Source organism: Perca fluviatilis, chromosome 16 (assembly GCF_010015445.1).
Source record: "Perca fluviatilis chromosome 16, GENO_Pfluv_1.0, whole genome shotgun sequence".
Classification (NCBI taxonomy): Eukaryota; Metazoa; Chordata; class Actinopteri; order Perciformes; family Percidae; genus Perca; species Perca fluviatilis.
This window is the reverse complement of record NC_053127.1, coordinates 20,075,931-20,095,771: the sequence shown is the minus strand read 5'-3', so window position 1 is coordinate 20,095,771 and position 19,841 is coordinate 20,075,931. Positions and strand designations below refer to the sequence as shown.

Below are 19,841 nucleotides of genomic sequence, written 5' to 3'. Positions count from 1 at the left end.
AAATTTCACCATGTATTGCCACAAAACAACTTTTTAAATTTGTATTCTGTGTATTCCTTCACAGCAAGCCAAACAATTAGATGAGTATTCAATTACATCTTTCATAATATACATTTTATTTATAATTTTATACAATCTCTTTAAAGGTTTGCTGATTTTACAAGTTGTATTACTTGTACACCATAGGTCGCATATATCAAGAGCTGAGAGCCTTCCCCATTCTTGTCACGCTTTGAGTCCGTCAAACCTAGATGTTAAATAGCCAAAACCGTTTATAAAGTGCAGAAGGAAGTAAACCTTCATGAGAAATACTGTTCCTTAAGGTTTGAAGACATCTTTGCTGAGGCAGGTGGTGCTAAGAATTAGGATGAATACTGACAAAGTGCTGCTGAAGAAAGTCAAAAATGATTGAGTGACGATACTGTGTGCTGCGTAGCAACTCTGCAACACTTATAAGTGATGGCTGAGATTCACCACATTAAATAAAGTGGCCTATTAATTTGCTTTACAACCTTCAAATCCCAGCAAATATGTGAACATTGCATTGTGGAACTCGCCCAAAAGGACAGAGCATTTTGAGGTTTCAAGAATGGTGTTAAGGATAGATATTTCTAACAATTTTCCTGATACAAGGCACCCAGTACAATAGAACTGCCAAATTCATGAAAATATTAAAACAACCTAACTCCTGCAATTCTGTACATTTCAAGAAAACACCTTTCAGGATAATTTCAAGCAGTTTTCACAAAATTATGAAGAACAGCAACTGACAAACCCTAGGCCTGTTACAATCACAATCAGATGTCTTCGTAAAAACATTACTGATAACACAAGGCATAACTCTTCGGCCATAACGTCAGGATCACACAATCTAAATTCAGAAATGAGTAATGGCTCAGGTGACTTCAAACACATACAAGCCTTGTTGACCAACCAGCAACAAGAAAAATACACTTTTCAGCTACATTTCATATTTGGTCATATTGCATTCTCTCTCAGTGCAAACTTCCTAAGGTCAACAGAGGGTTTTTCTGGCAGCCCGGGCCAACTTTCCTCCAAAACCATAGTAGAGGTCGCACTGCTCCAGCTCATCGTACCTCCCGCTTCGCAGAAAGCAGAGCAATGACGTTTTGCATGTCTCCTTGCAGGGCTCTGACACATGTCCTTTATGTCTTAAGTACCAGAACTTCTGGAAGACCCGGTCATCACTGATAAAGGTCCGCATCATTCCGTCATAGTCGGAAGGAAACAGACTGGTGAGACCATAGGCCTCAGTGGCACGGTACAGCAGTGTCCATTTGGGGTTCTGTTCTGGGCTACTTGGCGCTCCGGGCCTGTGGTTTACCTCTGTGAGGTTGAGGATGTAGGTTTCATGGTCAAGCACCAACCGAGAGCTACCTTGGTAATTCCCATCAATGTAGTAGACACGGAAACCTGCATAGAGGATGGAGAAAAAAAAAATTTAAAAAAAGTTAGCTGTGTGTTGCTTCTGAAATGTTGGGAGATCACTCAAGTAGTTTATAACCTCACCTGGGTTAAGATTAATGTAAGTAGTGACACTGGGAGCAATGAATGCAACTCCCAATGGGCGAGTCATGGTTGCCTCGTCATAAAACATTTGGAATTCATCCATGTGTGTGTGGCCAAAAAACTGTGCAATAATTGTACTTTCATATCTGGGGAAAAAAATAAAATCAAGGGTGTTAAACAAGAAAGAGACAGCTGTAAAATATCTCATCTCTTTTAAGGTAGGTTGCAGAAAGCTGCATGCAGCTGCTTAAACCCTGCATATTAGCCATGCAAACAGAGAGGATGTGAAACAAGTATTGCCAGTAATATGTTAACCATGTTAATTTGACTATAATCATCTTCACATCTGCCAATTGTACCAAGAGCTGAAGAGTACTCCTAATTAGGATTGAATGATATAACATATACTGGCTTTAACAAGATGGCAGCTACTACAGACCGCAGCTATAAACCGACATTGGGGAGATGAGTGTTCCATTCACTAGTCGGAAACGGCCAGTCACATCGTACATTAACAAGAAACCCCCGTTTAGTGTTGAGAACTTTGTGTCCCCTTCTCAGTGACAACAAGTAAACAAGGATACAAAATTGTGTACTGTAACTGCAATTGTCTTTACTGCACAACAACTTCAGCATCTTTTGGTTGAAATGGTCTATGTAGATACCTGTTGACAATGTGATAGTAGTTCCAGCTCCAGCTGCCAAGACACAGGCCAGGGGGGATGTGACCAATGATATGTACCTAAATAAAAAGGAGGAAATTACACCACGTAGAAGATTATTGCACTAATAAAAAAAGTGTTTTATTGCAACTGCATGCTCAGTACCAGTGACTACAGCAAAGTAAAATGAGAATGCCATAGTCATTCTCCAAATTTAGCATGAAGCACATGGCAAAAGTGGGACATGGGCCTGAGCCTCATTAATTAAGCACCGCGTGTTTGATCAGCTTTACAAAGTGACCGAACAGACCCAACATCTTCGGCCACCTTTTGTTTTTGCTGCTCCACTCACCTTCTCTCCCTTGTCCTCACTGGCCTGGAGAATATGAACCAGCCACTGCAGCTGGTTAGCAGGATCTGTAGAGTTCACCATCAGCCAGAAGTTTTCTCGGGCACAAAAGTTCATGTTGAGAGAGACCAACCTCAGACCAGGCTGAATCTCCACGGTGTAGAATCCTCCATATCTGAAATTACACCCAAAAACATAGCTGAAGGACTCTGAACGTCAAATTCAGCTCTGTGGGCACCCATCAAAATTCCAAATCCTCTTTCTAGGGAAAAATATTCTGTAAACGTGACCATTTCTGCTTGGTTGTAGTTCACATCCCACTGTTTTGCGAAGTGAAACTGCAAGTACAAAGACCTGACAAACAGTTCACTATCAAAAATAAATAAAAGTTTTTACTTTGTAACAATAGCACTTCCATCTTATCTGTATGGTGGCCTGACCCGCACAACAATGTCAACATACAATATATATTAAGATATAATAAAAACATAAATATCATAAACCTCAAAGTCTTCAAAGCCTGCTCTGGTAACCATGGTGCCCATTCCTCTGCCATTGTATCGTAGAGCCAGGCGCATGATCTGTTGCCATGAACGAAGGGTGGTGGGAAGCTGTTCACTGGCGTACTCTCGTGGTTCCCTACAGCAGGGTAAACGGTCACATTAGGTCCCAGGTGTCTGGAAAGAAGATGGGAGGAAGAGGAGAGAGTCAGCAGCCGTTTGGATCTATTCAAGGTAACACATGACATAACATCCCAAATGTTAAACATGTTTGGAGTCAGAGTACAAGGCCACTTTGAGGTTAAATTAGAGAAACTGGTTTATCCACAAATTCCAATAGAGGACCCCTGTACTACAAATCAAGATCAACATGCCCTGGATTTATTTCAGTTACCCTGGCTTCACCTAACAACCGCGGTCCAGCATAAGCGGCGTCACGACGCCGGTGGTTAACAACGAGTTCAAATCAACCCAGGGTTTCCCCAATCCAGCGACGCGTGTTCACATAAAAGAGGCGGTGTTTGTTTGCACAGCAAATATATTCTCCCTCTCTCTGCACGGCAATTGAACCCGGTAACAAGTGATCCATCGTCGTGATACACAACCTGAAGTTACCTCTGTAACGCCAAATCTTGCTTCGTAGTACAGGCCTCAGCTGTCAAAAAACAGCAACAAGGTTGAAAGGTCTGACATTTCAACATGTTTTACAAGTTATTTGATTTAATAACCAACAGCTAAGAGGTAAAGTTATCTGCAGTCCTGCACATCCACTAGGTTATGTGTGAAAGAGAAATAATGTATCTTTTGTGTCAAAAAACTCAAAGTTAATCCTAAAGAAATATTACTTGTGGATGAGCCTGGAGATGACCGTAAGCTCGGACAGCTGCTGTTTCCTGGTCTGAGACCAAACATTGTGCGCTGGTATGTCTCCTGTCCAGTACACCCAGTCCCAGGGTCCGTCTCTGGCAGCATTTTCCAGGAGGTTCTCCACCGTCCATAGAGGCAGGTCACACTTACTGTAGGTCCCCCAGTACCCAGCCTCCCTTCGCCTCCAGCTGGGATAGCCAGAGTCTTTACGACAACACAGAGGGTCTTTGCAGTCTGCGGCGCTGCCAGATACATACTCCTGTCAGTGGAGAGGATTATTTTTTAGAAGCAGGGCTTGATCCAAAGCAAAGTCAGGTGCCCGCAGTCCGACAGTTTTCTGGTTATTCATTCAAAATGTCCTGGTAAAACGGTAACATTTATTTCAAGTAAATCAGTAACTTTAACACTGTGGTGCTTGAATTTATACTGCAGTATAACTGGATCTGGTGTACCAGCAATTGCTGTGGGGTGATTATTTCAGTTCTTTTCTGCTTTCGCTCATCTCTCAACAACACTCACCTGGTCCCAGTGGACGTCAGTTAGAAACAGGACCCTGCTCTGTGGAGAACCAGGTTTGGGAGGAGAGGGTGGTGTAACAGGGGGTTTAGGGACCTTTGGCAGGGTGATATTCCAGGCAGCATAAATGTCAAATTTGCCACAGGAAGGGCCCACCAGCAGAGAGCACGCTTCAGTGGGCCACAGCAAGGACTGCTGCAGAGCCCGGATGAAGTCATCCCGGAACAACTCTGTTATTTCTCGACACACATGCTCATCAGCCAGATGTAAACGGATACACGCCTCACCTACTGCACGGGCCACTCGCTCTTCATTGGAGTCATTCTAGGAGACAAAGCAATGTGAAAATATAATTTAATGTAAAGATTCATCTGAAAGGTCATTGGACATGATGCTTCACCGACTGATGACAAAACCACTTCCTGAAAAATAAGCCAAGCTGAATCAATGCAAAATCCCCACTAGACCACATAACACTTGACATTATGTACAAGTCACACACTTGCATGGGTGCAGCATTGAAATGTACTATATACACTTTTGATTTGAATAAAAATGTATCTGGCCGGTTTAGAAAGCATGTTTTTGGAGGTTAACAGCTGTTGCCATTGGACAACAGGAGCACTTGAGGTCAACAAAGAGACCGTATGACCAAGATGTCTCAAGGATGTTTTTGGGCTGAATCAGCTATAAACACCAGGGCATATGAAAAAGGAAATTAGGTTTTCAAGGGGCAGAACAGGAAACTGACCTTCTCCATATGTAGGCCTTAGTGTCAAATGCTGCATTTGTTTGCAAACTTGAGTAACCCTGTATTAGTTAATCACAGTACAATTGGTTTTAACTTAGTAGGTTTGCATTAAGCAATATGATGTTACATCGCATTACCAACCTAACTGTACTCATATCCCAATTTTCAATAAATAAATTCTCTTGATATTAACATTTTCAAACAGAGATGCTAAAACAATCAGTGACATCTAACCAGGAGTTGAAGCAACCTTTTAGCCCACAGATCAAGCTACTATAGGAGGTCAGAAATCTTTGCACTGGTTATACAAAGAACAAAACGCAGCAAGCAAACAGAAAACAGGAACAACACATAGCTGCATTAAAAAAAAAAGAACATCTTTCATTAATAGTTATCCAGGTAATTTTGACAGTAGAGTATATCTTAATCTTGACTCCAACCTTCATGAAGGTCATACTGTTAGGGCTTTCCTCAACTTCATTTTATGGAATTTAAGATAATGTATTTTCTTAAAATATATTTTTCTCTCCTACAGGCTTTCACATTCTCTAAAGTGCACTGGCATCCTCTTAGGATAGTGACGTAACGTTAGTAGAGTAAGAAACATCTTTAAACATTACCAGAAGGGCGATATCAAGGATGGTGAAGATTGCTTTGCACAAGGGGCAGGTGATATTTCTCCAGTTAAATCCAACCTTTAGGAAGCTAAACTGATTCATGAACACCAGCCTTGGCTGCTCTGAGGTCGGTGCTGGATGACAGGACCCAAACAGCGGCAACATTAAAGCCAGAGTGCAGGTTATCAGCCCGAAAGAGGACAGCAGCGTTGGGAGCCTCATTGTCCTGACTGACAGCAGGTGCAAGGTCCTCCGAGAACCGTTTGTTGGCAGCCTCTGTGGGGACATGACGAAAGGCGGGTTGCGTAAAGGAAGTAACGTTAACACTCAGCGGCAGTTTAACACCTCAATTTGAGAATAAATGATTCATGCAAACCAACAAACACATTGAAGGGGCCATGATACACAAAACCGGTAGAACCGCCTGCTAACAAAGTTGAGTAGCTAGCTAGCTAGCTACTGTCTTCTGCCACTGTAACGTTACCTGTCAAAAAGTGCAGACTGGAGGGCCGTCGACGTCTTCCCCGGGAGCGGTGAACACAGGCCGGTCAGGAGATCAAAGACAGTCCCGCTCCAACTTCCGCAAATAGTGGGCTACTGACACAAGTTGAACACGCCCTGCTGTAGGCTCGTCGGTCGGAAGCACACAGAAGTCTACTTGTTATGATGCGAGTCTCTGCTGCCCAGTCTTGTAAAAGGCACAAAAGGTCAGCTGACTCCTCACGTGACAAACCTTTTTCTTTCTTTCCCTGTCCGAGCTAATTGTAACAAACTGCAGGTGGTTGATTACTTGTCATCGAGAATTCAAAAGGCTATGTAAAGAGATTGCGGTACCTATGTTTCAGTCAATTAAGTGTCTTAATGTATGCAAATGTTAAGCCAATATTACCAAATTTAGTTTTTGAACAGCCTAATCTATATGATAGGAAATGTAATAAGTTAACTGTTTTGAAATCTAAGGTGTTTTATGACTATTACAGAGGGGTACAGATCCCAGTCAATAAACGTAGGCCTACCCGTAAATTTATCAAGTGACCCATTTAACCAAATGTTAAAGAAAGTCATTTTAAGATAATAGAATTTATCCAACAGCTGCATTCCTTAAAAAAAAGCTTATAAGTGGACCCTTGTACTTTTTGTGGTGAGAATGAAGAAACCTAGACCACATGTTTTTTTCTATCTCCTAAGGAGTTAAATCTTTGGGAAAAAGGAGATTCTCCTTTTTCCCAAAGATTTTGGTGTGATAAGAAATTGGTTATTGCTGAAGATTGAGGGCATCCCAACGTTGGATATCTCTCACATTCGCTATTATATGGATAATTTAAATACATCTGTTTCTGGCATTATAAATACTATTTTACTATTGGGTAAATATCATCTTCACTGTAGCAAATGGAGAAATAGTAAACCCTCCTTTAACTGGTTTATACATGACTTTAAGTTGTTTTTCTGTTCACTAAGAAAGATGCTGTCCAGCAGGATTGCAAAAAAGAGAAGTGTAGATTTTTCTAATGTGCTGTTGTTTTGAATTTCGTCTTTAAGTTTTTGATCATAATGTCTTTGCTTCCTTTTTTTTAATTTTGTATGTGTTTGGTGTTTTTATTTATGAGTTCGTTTTTCAGATATTTAATTTATTTGTACATAAATCCCCCCTAGTCCTTATTTTTGGTTATTTATTAGTATTTATCTGATATTTCCTTGTCTTCAAAGTTGAAGAATATTATATTCTTTTGTTTATATTTAATTGAGAACTAGCAATTTGACAAAAAGAATTCTGAGCACAGGGTCCGCAGAGCTTTCAGCCCCATCTTGTGGCCTTCATTAGTGAAGAGTTTGCTCAGTGGATAACTGAACTAATAGAATACCAGGGATTGTGCAATATTTTACATATCCTTTTACATATCATGTTCAATATCTTACATATCCTTGTTGTATGTAACTTATGTACTTTGTCTTATGTGTGCCACTGTTCTGCATTGTGGCTTTCTATTGTTTTAAGATGATTGCAGCTGTGTTGCCCTATTGCCCAAGCAAAATATCCCCTTGGGGACAATAAAGTATATATCATCTTATCATTTCCATGAAGACTAACAAACTCCATTCACTGAAGAAAGCCACAAGATTTGGCTAAAAACTTTCCAGCAAGCGGACCTTGTGCTAAGAATATTTTTTTGGAAAACTGATGTGAGCATTATGTGTTCTAGGAAGGAAGATGCTGTCTCAAAATAAAAGAACAAGGATTTGTCATAAATATAAAACATTTATTGCATTGGATTCGCTAATGTGTATAAAAGCATTCCTTTCTTTACATATTTCTTTGGATTTGTTTTTGTCTGACTTATCACTGAATATGATCCATGATACATGTTTCAGGCATAATAAAGGAGCACATGGGCTAAAGAACATTTATACCTCAAATTTAAATTATACAAGCAATATAATATTTAATAGTTTGAATTGTGTAGTGAAAGTGGTCGCTGGCATTATTTACAGTGGCTTAGCAAGTACATGGTTGAAGTGAAGATAAAGAGTGGCTTGATGATACAAACATAGTAAGTGTACTGATTGCTGCGAAGACATTCACTTGTCTTGCATCTTCTCCAGGATGGGGACAATCATGTCAAACTTGGGTCTCTTGGCTGGGTCTTCGTTCATGCAGAGCCTCATCAGCTTACAGATATGAGGGGAAATCCCCGGTGGAATAGTTGGCCGAAGACCTTCGAGAGACACCTGAGGAAGGGGGAGAGGGCGAGATACAAAGTTAGAAACCTGTAAAAGCCTTGGGATATTTTGAAGGTATGGTGTTTGGTGCAGTATTTCCAAGTGATACAGAGATGAGGATGTGAACATACAGTACAAGCCTCTGGGTGGATAAATACTGCGCCCACTTACCTTCATGCCTATCTCCATGTGTGAGAGGTCAGCAAAGGGGACCTCTCTGGTAACCAGCTCCCACAGTAATACCGCAAAGCTCCACATGTCAGCAGATCTTCTGTTTATGTCTTCAGGCCTTTTCTGCAGGGCTGAAAACAAGAGGGACGAAGAAAACCGTAACCTCAAAGGGTTTGTTTTTATTCCGTAACAGGGCCATAACACCAGATACACAGCGTGACCACTGAACTGGGACTAAATTATAAGGTACAGTATGTTCCTTACTTAATGAGTCATAAAGTCTGAGAAGGCATTATGGGAGGGGGAGGTAAGCAGAAGGGAGGAGAACAAAGAAGGAAAAAAGGGATGAATACCTTCAGGGGCCATCCATGCTGGAGAGTACATACGACCAGGACACTGGAAGGAGAATTTAGCATCTGCCATGCTTATTCTGGCTGTCATGTCCTCATCAATCTGCAAATTAACCCCATCAGCTTGTTACTCATCAAATATCTGGCTAGTCAGTCACACGAACACCTTAATTGTGTGTTAGCAGAAAATCTCTTAGTTGATAATTGTGGTTCCTTATACGCCAGTGGGTCAAAGACAGTCGAATGATGTCTTACCATGATTTGCTTACTGTTGAGGTAAAGCCGTGAAACCATTGGTTCTAAGGTGTGGAGGAAAGCCATGCCACTGGCAATGTCCAATGCAAACTTCACTGCTTGGCTTTGGTCGACGACCAGAGCTGAGAAAAAGGAAGAAGAAGACAAAGAGAGAAAAGTAACAAAAATACGCTTGGTAGAAGATGGGTATGTGATGTCCTTCGTCTGCAGTAGCAATCCTCAGTCATAGTGCTTTGGAGCTAGATTAAACTTACATGCAAATATTAGCCATTTCTATTTTATATGTACATAAACACAAATAACTTACTAGTGCCCTGGTGCAGTATGTTGAAGAGGGATCCGTATGGCATGTAGTGGGTAATGATGATGGGGTGAGGGGATGGAGGTGACTGACAGGCCCCAAGAACAGGCAGAATGTTTGGATGAGAAAAGATCCTATTAAGACAAGAAAGAAAGAAAGAAAGAGAAAGTGTGTGTAAATGTTGAGAGTACTTCATAATATATTCTTAGAACGCAGAGGTCTTTCTCAGATGATAAGGAATTAAAAAATTCAAGGTTGGGAGGAAACCTCATTAAGAAAAAAACATCAAGACAAGAAATAACCTAAAGCTTGTTCTGCAGAAAGAAACCTATGCACCACATTTTAATCATCGGTGGCCCTTTAAAGTTATACTATCATTTTTGCAATACATGTCAGATTATATGTGGCCTCTGAATTTATCAGCATACTCATCCCAAATACTTTTATGTGTGCTTCAATTCTTGAAAAAGGGCCAGAACTGAAGCCAACATGAAAGCACACTGCTAAGTTCTTCCAATGCCACACTCAGACATAGTGCTGAGGGTTCATTATTTTAATTGGGCTGGGTCCTATATTTTTGTCCGATTAAGGTTTTGTTGTGAGTTTTTTCCGTCACTTTATGAGGGGCTGAAGTTGGTGGGCACTGATTAAGCTGGGCCAGTTTAGGTAATATGCTAATATGCTCAATAGTTCCTTTCGGGGGCCCTGCTAAACCTGTCTTAACATGCCTGTATGAGTTGACTTTTGGCTCACTACTACAACTTAAGAAAGGTACAACTTTTTGCCTTTTGGGCAATAATATGGTGCAACAGCCACTAAAACATAATGCTCAAACTGACACAACATCAACAATGGGCTAATGTTAAAAAATGACAAACCGGATTCAAAATAAGGTTTCATTTCTACTATGATGGTTTTAATTCTATGTTATACTCGGTTTCATGTTTACTGTGATCGAGGGTTTGTGGAATTAGTTTTCACATTGTAGAACAACACATCACACAGTAAACAATTGCCAGCAACTGCTTCATCACAAAACCATCTACAACCCCTCTCCTAGTTGCAAAAATTCCTTCACCAGATCCTAAATTCTCTTTGACCACAGCAACCTCAATGGCCACCAATATGCACATCCATGCTCACATTAGCACTATGTTTAACAGCATGTAATAGTCAGTCCAAATGCTTATAGACTGTGTATGGCTCAAACAAACAGGCTCTGAAGAGATTCAAACAGAACCAAATGCATTAATCTTAGTTTATGCATTCAAACAGATTGACAGAATGTGATTGTGTGATGCCCATAAATGAACCCTGGTAAATCTATTCTGTGTGCAGACACCACAGGAAATACGGCTAAGAGCCTGCCAAAGCCACCAACATTACTCTTTCATTATTTGGACACTGACGTGTGAATTACCTGAGTTTCGGATGCTCCTCATTGAAGTCTCTGCTCTTCCTGGTGGTCCAGTCTCTCACCTGAAGCACTTTCACTACAATCTCATCCCCTTGCCACCGACCCTGCCATAACTGCAGACAGAGCACATTGTCGAGTAAACAACTGGGGGGCTGAAAAGAAATTAAAAATACTGACACAGCAGTAAACAAAGAGTGCAATAGACCTCTCCAGACTGGTTTTCATTGATCTTTGCCAGGAGCGAAAGCTGCTTATAGTCAATACCAGCCTGCTTGTTGAGGGTACCGTTACCTGAAAGAGCCAAATAATGAATGATTAAACAATTATCCTGACTTGATATGATTTGTTCCTTTTTATGAAGTCAATGTTACTCACGTGGTCGTGTTCGCATAGTGCCCTTCCAGAAAGTTTCCTTATATGGGACTTTGGTCATACTCTGGCCCATTTTCTCTGCCTTTTCTACATAAAAGAAATGACAATACAAACAAAAAATCATTTACTTTTCTTAAGATATAACCTGTTAGGGTGTTAAAATGCCCATGAATGACCTCTGACCTTCAAGCAGCTGTCTTAGGTGAGGCTTTCCCTTGTCCAGAGGTGTCTGTCCATACCTGTTACATACACACACCTGGGCACCACTCGTCACCAAGTCCTAAAAAAGAGGGGTTTTACTGTGTTATGCATTACATTTTAAACATACGTTTTGGATTAAAAGCAAAGTCACTGACAACAAAGCATTGTAATGTCCATTTCTCCCCAGAAGAAGGCCTTTTCAGCCAACAGACTGTGCTAAAAGAAGTGTATGTGAGTGTACTGTAATGTACCTCTGCTACTTCGTCTTGGCCCCAGAAGCAGGCGTAGTGGAGTGGTGTGTTTCCATGCTCGTTGACTGTATTGGGGTCGGCTTTGCACTGAATCAGCTGGCATTGCACAGGTCATAAAGTGAGAAAATTTAACAACAAATCAAGACTTCTCTCCTCGAAGACAGTGTTAACAATGCATGAATGGTCCAGTTGTAACCATAGTGTGTTTACCTTTGCCACAATGTCTCTATGTCCATGACTGGCGGCGAGATGTAATGGGGTATCATCTCCACGGTTCATCACGTTAATACGAGCACCTCGCATAATGAGCATGTCGACAACTCCGCTCCTCCCTTCCCTGCATGCCCAGTGGAGGGGGCTGAAGCCATGGTCATCACTAAAACACAAGAATGAAGAGCAAAATGAAAAATTAGTTAGCCCATCAATCTTGATAAACTTGCTTTAAAACAATTTAAAGTCTAATTAAGATGTTCTATAAGATGACAACATTTGGAGGGTACTTGTTCCCAGGAAACATGCATAGGAGGGTGCTCTCTTAACAACTCTGAACATATACCAGCTAACAAAATACTATCTGTGTGGTTCTCCCTTTGACACACAGCCACACAGGTTCTCACACTCACTACCTACCAATCTTTATTTAGACTTAAGCACATGCTTCCTTGTGCTGCCGGCAGCCTTTACCCATCTGACGACTGGCCTAGTGATAAATATGTCTGTGCAAGCTGGAATGCCTGCTAACATACGCAAAAACACAAACACATAGACAGCGTACATAGCACGGCTGCAGTCTAGAAGGAGCCAAGCTATCACCTACTTGTGACTGGCCCCTTCACCCAAGTGACTCCTGTACATTAGCTGACCCCAAGGCAGCTGCTGGTGCTTCTCGCAACTCCCCGCAAAGCCACAAACTCTACACTCTTTTGACAATAAACCTCAAGAGGGCTTCTATAGCCTGTAGGAAATAGCAGCAGTACTGGCTCACACTAAAATGAAATAGCAGTTTGTTAATACTGATACAGCACTGTGGACAGACAGTTCATGGTCTGACCAACCCTGTGCTATAAAAAGTAACGGGCAAAAAAAAACTCGGCAATGACGGTAAACACACAGCGGAATCCTCAGCTACGCATTCTCTGTGAGCCTCCCTCTTTCTTTTTCCTTGTCTTTCTGTGTCACTGGCTCAAACACACACACACACACGCAGCTCCCAGGGGAGATCTGAAATGGCATTTAATTTTTGTCTCAGTGAACTCACTCTCCAGTTCCTTCTTTCTGCAAAATAAGTTACACATTGGATATTCTGAAGGGAAAAAAGGGCCGGTTCACTCACACACACACACACACACACACACACACACACACACACACACACACACACACACACACACACACACACACACACACACACACACACACACACACACACACACACGGATGAGCCTCTTAAGATGAACAGACAAAGCAGGCCTCCAGCATAATGACTGGTCTCTTAGATGTTTATGTGGGACTGCAGCTAGCTGCCTGAGACACTCTGTCAGCAAGGGCCTGGCCCTGTATGGAATTGAACAGAGGAAATGGCCTTGGCTGTTGCGTGGTTGGCTAGCAGCTATGCAGCCCTCAAAGTCAACGTCATCAAACTGCACATATAAGGCCTGGCCCAAGAATGAGATAGCCAAGGTCTTTAGCAGTGAGGTCTTGTAGCGCCTTTTTAGCAAGGAAATTAGGTAAACAAAGTGCTCTGCGTATCCTAAACATTTTTTTTTACCTAATAGGGGTACAATTTGTGACCATTATAAGTTCTTCTACTGCTTATATATTAGATAAATCCATTTGTTTTATCTACAACTTTGTCAAAACTTGTGAAAAATCACTTGTTCCCAGAGAACAGGATGACATCAAACCACTTCAAATGGTTGTTTTATGTGACCAGCAGACCACAAATATTCAATTTAAAATGATTATCAGTTGTGCTACTGATACATTTTGTGTAAATCAACTAAATAATTTCAGCACTATAATCTAAAGTCTGTATGTGCTTTTCAGTCTCGCGTTTGATGAGTTTTAAATTTATTCTGTTGTCTGAGTCATTTACGTCACTGCGAAACCTCCATAAGTCATCCACTGCTTTTTATACACACACACAGTTTTTGGGGATGACATCATAAGGAGAGAAATCCAAGAAGAAAAGGGGAAAAAAACTGGACTGGAATTACTAAAGCTGGGTGACGTTCAGCAGTGTGTGGAGTTGAAGGGTGAGCACAATATGGAAACTATTTGACCACCTCTAATGTGCCAAGGATTGCTTTGTATGCACACACACACACACCAGCATAGAATCATTCACCCACCATACCAAATGTGGTGTGTTTGCTATAAAGTCAACTCCATTCATCAGAGGACCGTACTTAATGTGTTATTGCACACATCTTTACACAATAGACCTAGACTCTAACATCCAAGACAAGTTAAAGGCATCGATCTTTAAAGCTTTATGTATTTGAGGGAAGTGTGTGTGTGTGTGTGTGTGTGTGTGTGTGCATATTTATATCTACTTACCCCAAGTTGAGGTCATTCTCTGTGTTGTCCAACCACAGGCGAACAGCCACAGAGTTCCCTTCTCGACACTGTGTGAAGATGTCATCCATGGTTATGCTGCGGGTTGCCTCTCTGGACTGTTTGTTCTTTCAATCTCTTTTGGGATCAGGAACATGTAGCCTGCAAAAGGTCTTAAACAAAGACTCCTTGTATAAGAGTAAAAGTTGTGTTTTTGCTCCCGAACAAACAAATAAAGGTTTGTACTAATTATTTTTCCATGCACTGTACATCTTCCAGCGGACTGATATAGGCAGGTAAACAGACATTACTCACTTTGAGACTAAGTGGACTTGTATTATTGTGAAATGAATGTGTGTATCCCTTCAGGTGTGACTGTGTGTTCGAAGCCTGGCTGTACTTTTTTTGTGTCTTTTATGGTATCAGTGTTCCTAAATATTCATTTTAGTAGTAGATCAATCTTTAAGTTATTAGCCTATAGCTACTGATTGTTAAATGCAACATTTACACTATCTGCTGCAAAAAGAAACATAAACCAACCGAGCCCATCGAAATGAAATTATGAAGTAGCCTATTATAAATAGCCTAGCTGTACATTCACACATTTCCCCTTGGCTCCTCCATGAAAATCGCATGGGCTGGCCTATTGGATCACTTTGAAATCTATTGTTAAAAAGTCAAAGTGAAGTTGGACTTCCACAACACAACTTCTAAAGGTCACAATGTAAACAAAGCCATTAAACATACAAAAACGTCTACAAATTCTTACCAGGTACGAATCGATCGATTTCTTGCCAGTTTCTATTTTTTCCCGAAAGTCGGTCGCCTCAAATTTAAGAGCAGAGAATAGTCGGTCTGAGTCCACGCCCCGCTCCTCCGAGTTGATGTGGGCTACTGGCGAGCCAGAACAGAGAACCTCTGCTACTGGCAGCCCATGTCCTCCGGACAGTACACAGCAGCGCTCCCTGCTGGAGGCTATGCAATGATGCTACATCCAGCGGCATAACTACACGGGGCCGAAAATACCGAGGTAGGTCAGGTGTGGTGGCGGAGGGTTGTGGGCCCTTTTGGTTTAATTAAATGTAGGCCTATTAGTCATTCATCTGTAGTCATGGGCGCCGATACCGTGGGTGCTCCGGAGCTCGAGCACCCACGGAAAATACTGACCACCCACGTGTGCCAGATTGTCAGTTCATTTTTACATTAATCTAAAATTAAACACTGCAGTTGTGGAGAGTCTGTCATAGTGTGATTGGCTATGTCGGTGGCATTGATTCTTAATTTCCCACGAAGCTGATCGCGGTTACGTGCCAGTTAAAACTTTTCATCTCCAATCCTATCTGTATTTGTGATTAGTGGCGCTGTCCTGAGTTGAAAGATAGGTAGGCCTACTTTAAGGCTTTATTATGGCGTGTGTGTCGGCCGCTGTCCATTTCCCAAGGTTCTGAAATGCAAACACTTTTTTTAAAGGGTGTGCGCGTGTGAGCACCCACGGAGGAAAACATAAATCGGCGCCTATGTCTGTAGTTGTCATTTGTCACTTTCCTACATGAACTAGATATTTGTGTTCCAACACCAAAACTAATGTAGGCACGACAGCCACCAGGGATGTAATGTAATGGAGATACAGGTAGGCCTGTGAACTTTCTTTAATTATAAAAAAAAGAAAATGTCTTATTGAATAATAATATATTGATGCCTGACCAAAACTACATTGGTGTAGCGGATATTCATATCCAAAATTGAAAGTGAAAAATCCAATAATGTATTTTCTGTTTAATTTTTATATATATATATATATATATATATATATATATATATATATATATATATATATATATACATACATACATACATACATACACACACACACACACACACAATAACACTTGATCATTGATGATTCCTAAAGAGATACTTTGTTAAAGGTTTGCAAATTGTGTTTTTGGAAAATGTTACATATTCCATGTGCCACTGTGAAATTATTAAATTAGTTTTATTGTACTAGCTGGTTCCTGACAGGGGACTGTAACTCTCATTGGCTCGGACTCTACAGCAACAGCAGGATGGCTAAACATGTCTGACTATTACATGACCATATTATCCAAACAGGAACATGGTTTGAAGTAACCATTTTCATACTTAGCCTAAATCATTTCCCTACCATCCTTACGGTCACAGCTGTGGGCTGAAAATGCTGAAGAACGCCACTAACTTTGTGGTTGAGGAATGAAGCCACTGTAAATGCTGTTTTAAGATCGCTTATCATCGTTTTGCTGCTGGATAATAGAGTGCATAGCGTATTTAGTGAAAAGACAGGAAATGAAGGGAGGAGAGAGGTGATATGTGACAAAGGTATGAACCAGGTTCAAACTCACAACAGTGAGAGGATGTGACAAACGCCCCAAGTCACTGGTGAATTAGGCCATCGCAGTAGGAGGGCCTTTAATGTTTTCAAACAACAAATACAAGAGGTTGTCACTAGGGCATTTAAAATAAAGAACACGTGAAAAAAGTAAGGAATACTCATGATTATCCAATGTGTGCATTTACTGTGTCACATTTCAAAACAAATAGCAGGAGTGTGTTCAGTGGGTCATTAGATTGAGGACTCCAGGCTGCTCCAAATATGTTTTTGTTATTACCATTTCTGACACTTCACAATACTATCGGAAATATATATATATATATATATATATATATATATATATATATATATATATAGTGACATGCTTGACTGTGTTTTATATCAGGTTAATCTATTTTCCTGGTAGGTCACTAAAGCTGCAAGTTAAGTTTTTTTCCCATTATCAATTGTTTTTTGATTTATTTAAAACAGAAAATAATAATGACAATACCTGCACAAGTCAACAGTCTAATGTGAGGTCTTCAAGTTGCTAGTTTTGTCAAACCTCAACAATTTTTAATTTACAATATGAAAACAGAAAAGCATCAAATACTCACATTTGAGAGACTGTAGCCAGAAAAGGTTATATGACATAGCATGTATATTAGTTGTTGAAAAGTTGATCTATTCAATAATTAATGTAAATCTATTTATCAACTATTCTTTTCAGCAATACGGAGAATCTCACATTTGAGTTACTCAAACTGACGGTTTGTGGTGGGAGTCAGGGCCATATCGCTAACAGTTTAACCACCTAAGACAGACCCAGAATGGCCATCATTACTGGCCTGATGGCGGGGGAACCTCTGGGGCTCTCTCTTGGCCTGACAGGCTCTCAATGGATTTGGACATTGTAGGTGCAGCTACTGTTGACACAGGCACATCTCCTGTTAAAGACATTGGTTTAGATGGCATAAACACAGGCGCTGAGATCTCAGACTCAATTTGGGCACCAGCTATCAGCGGCTGAGCAAAGCTTGCTTTATAAGATGGTCCATTGCCAGCTTCATTAAGCACTGAGAGATTCACCGTTTCAGTCACAGGTGTGAGTGGGGAGGCAGCTGATAATTTAACTTCTGGGGCTGTTGTGAATTTTGAAACAGCAGTGTCAAGCTCAACTGGAATATCTGATCCTGCTGGCTTTAAGACTGAGCCATGGGCCTGTGGTCCGACCCCGACATCGTCAATCGTCATTGAGGTAAAAGGTTGATCCAGCAGTGGAGGTACTTGTGGGGGTGGAGATAAGGTGATGGGGGTTAGAGATGCTGGTGAGGCCTCTGTGGCAGGGGGCTCCACATATGCAGAAGCAGCTGCCTCTGCTGCCTTGGCATTTTCTGCAGCCTTGCTCTCCATCTCCTCCATCCGACGCTGCACCATCCGAGGCATCAGCTGCACATAGGTGCTCATCAGGCGGTGGTTAGAGCGGATCAGCTTCCCTGCACAGCTGTCCACACATCGCTCCTGGACAGAAAACACAGCAATCACAGGTGATGAGTGCATAACTACAGTAAAAAAAAGTGCTGTTTAGATAAAGTTGATTATGTGTTCATAAAACACTATATGGCCTAACATATGTGACCAAAAGTATATGGACAGGGCTGTCCTTTCCTTTTTCAATATGATGCACAAAGCGAGGTCAGTCACTGACCTTTACAAAACCATGAACCCAACTTCATAGAAAACCCCATGGGATGATTTGAAATTATGACTAAGCCAGGCCATAACGCCAAACATGAAACGTCGCCCTAACTTATGCTCATATGGCTGAATGGGACAATCTTGCTTTGCCCAGGTTCCAAAATCGTGCAGAGGGCCTTCCCAGAAGAGTGAGGCTGTTATAAGAGCTTATAAATGCCAATGCTTTTGGAGATATTACACCCACATATGGGTGAGTGTTGATATGTTTGTCTACATAGTACATATTTCTGGCCATGTTTTTATATGAGATATATGCACAAAAATAGCAATTAATGAAAGGTGATGAGTTATGGCATATGATCTCAGTACTGTTACCTCGTCCATGGTAAGGTTTCTGTAGTTGAAGTTGCTGCTGCATCGCTGGAAACAAGTTTCAGTCATGCGGTTGTAAACCAAAAGGAAATCCCGCAGCTGCAAGACACACCAAATCACCATCAAACGGTTTATTTGCAATTTCACCCAACGTAACGTTAGCTGACACCGCGTATGAATGTGATCGACTTACATTTCTCAGTTGCTGGTCAGGATCCATCGTAGAGATGACTGCTAATTAGTTGCTAAAATGCTAACATTGAGAGCTGGTGAATCAAGTAGCTAAGTTACGGCTCAGCGGTTTGAGGTGAATCAAACCACAATGCTGTAGGAAGTAATTTACGCGTCAGCTTTAACGCAAGCGTGCCCAAACATGAACTGATTCAGGGAATAGATTAAGATGGCATGACATTCACATGCGCGCTGCCATGTTTGTGACAAAGATCGTCTACGTCTGTGTGACGCTTCACTCGGCAATTTAAAAAAAAAAAAAAAAGGTTTCCATTTCCGGGGTCCAACCATAGACTATACACCATGGATGTATACACTGGAGGTTTTTAGCCTTTCGAATGCGTTAAATTGTACTTTTAGTTGCATTGGATAGTAACTGACGATTCCGTTTTTTCCCCATAGACTGTAAATATATAACATTAACAGTCTGTTTTTTTCCTGAAAGATATAAAAATATTAATGTCAGGTTTTGAAAACCCAAAACGATAAGTCGTTTGTGATTTTCGTTCGTCCATATTATTATTAACGTTAATAGTTTAATTCTTAGTAAAAAGTTGTTACTGGAGTCCCACCCCTTCACCAAACTAGCGTAACGTTATGCATTTGCATCCAAACGCCTTAGAGGGCCGCATCTGTTGTATATTTCCCAAACTAAATTAGTAAGGTTAGGACTTTAATTTTCCAAAAATTAAAGTAAAACATGTTTTGTTGTTGTTGCTAGCATTAACGAGAGAACAGCTGCTTGTTGCTGAATGTTGTTGTCACATACGGTCAAAAGGATGAAAAGCTAACAAACCGTCTTCCTG

General features: G+C 41.0%; 3 protein-coding genes across 4 annotated transcripts; all 3 read right to left on the bottom strand.

Annotated features, from left to right (window-relative positions):
• Positions 1 to 87: 87 nt before the first annotated feature.
• smpd1 (sphingomyelin phosphodiesterase 1) lies at positions 88 to 6,500 on the bottom strand. Its single transcript, XM_039777883.1, has 9 exons — positions 6,277 to 6,500; positions 5,796 to 6,068; positions 4,428 to 4,748; positions 3,887 to 4,167; positions 3,045 to 3,218; positions 2,545 to 2,716; positions 2,196 to 2,272; positions 1,531 to 1,676; positions 88 to 1,434 (listed from the first exon to the last, which is right to left on the bottom strand). Exons 2-9 carry the CDS (start codon positions 6,012 to 6,014, stop codon positions 1,016 to 1,018), a joined length of 1,809 nt encoding a protein of 602 aa, XP_039633817.1. The 5' UTR covers positions 6,015 to 6,068; positions 6,277 to 6,500; the 3' UTR covers positions 88 to 1,015.
• Positions 6,501 to 8,032: 1,532 nt separating this feature from the next.
• ilk (integrin-linked kinase) lies at positions 8,033 to 15,311 on the bottom strand. Of its 2 annotated transcripts, none has more exons than XM_039826340.1 (13): positions 15,157 to 15,307; positions 14,391 to 14,560; positions 12,042 to 12,207; positions 11,832 to 11,927; positions 11,563 to 11,659; positions 11,383 to 11,466; positions 11,213 to 11,298; positions 11,011 to 11,120; positions 9,597 to 9,724; positions 9,290 to 9,411; positions 9,038 to 9,137; positions 8,685 to 8,815; positions 8,033 to 8,522 (listed from the first exon to the last, which is right to left on the bottom strand). In XM_039826340.1, the coding sequence occupies exons 2-13, from the start codon at positions 14,477 to 14,479 to the stop codon at positions 8,373 to 8,375; spliced, it is 1,359 nt and encodes a 452-aa protein (XP_039682274.1). In that variant the 5' UTR covers positions 14,480 to 14,560; positions 15,157 to 15,307; the 3' UTR covers positions 8,033 to 8,372. The 2 variants fall into 2 exon arrangements, with proteins under 2 accessions (XP_039682274.1, XP_039682273.1); XM_039826339.1 differs by having other exon boundaries at positions 8,373 to 8,522; positions 14,391 to 14,549; positions 15,157 to 15,311.
• Positions 15,312 to 16,796: 1,485 nt separating this feature from the next.
• timm10b (translocase of inner mitochondrial membrane 10 homolog B (yeast)) lies at positions 16,797 to 19,272 on the bottom strand. Its single transcript, XM_039778642.1, has 3 exons — positions 18,998 to 19,272; positions 18,808 to 18,903; positions 16,797 to 18,255 (listed from the first exon to the last, which is right to left on the bottom strand). The coding sequence occupies exons 1-3, from the start codon at positions 19,022 to 19,024 to the stop codon at positions 17,575 to 17,577; spliced, it is 804 nt and encodes a 267-aa protein (XP_039634576.1). The 5' UTR covers positions 19,025 to 19,272; the 3' UTR covers positions 16,797 to 17,574.
• Between the last annotated feature and the right edge of the window lie 569 nt (positions 19,273 to 19,841).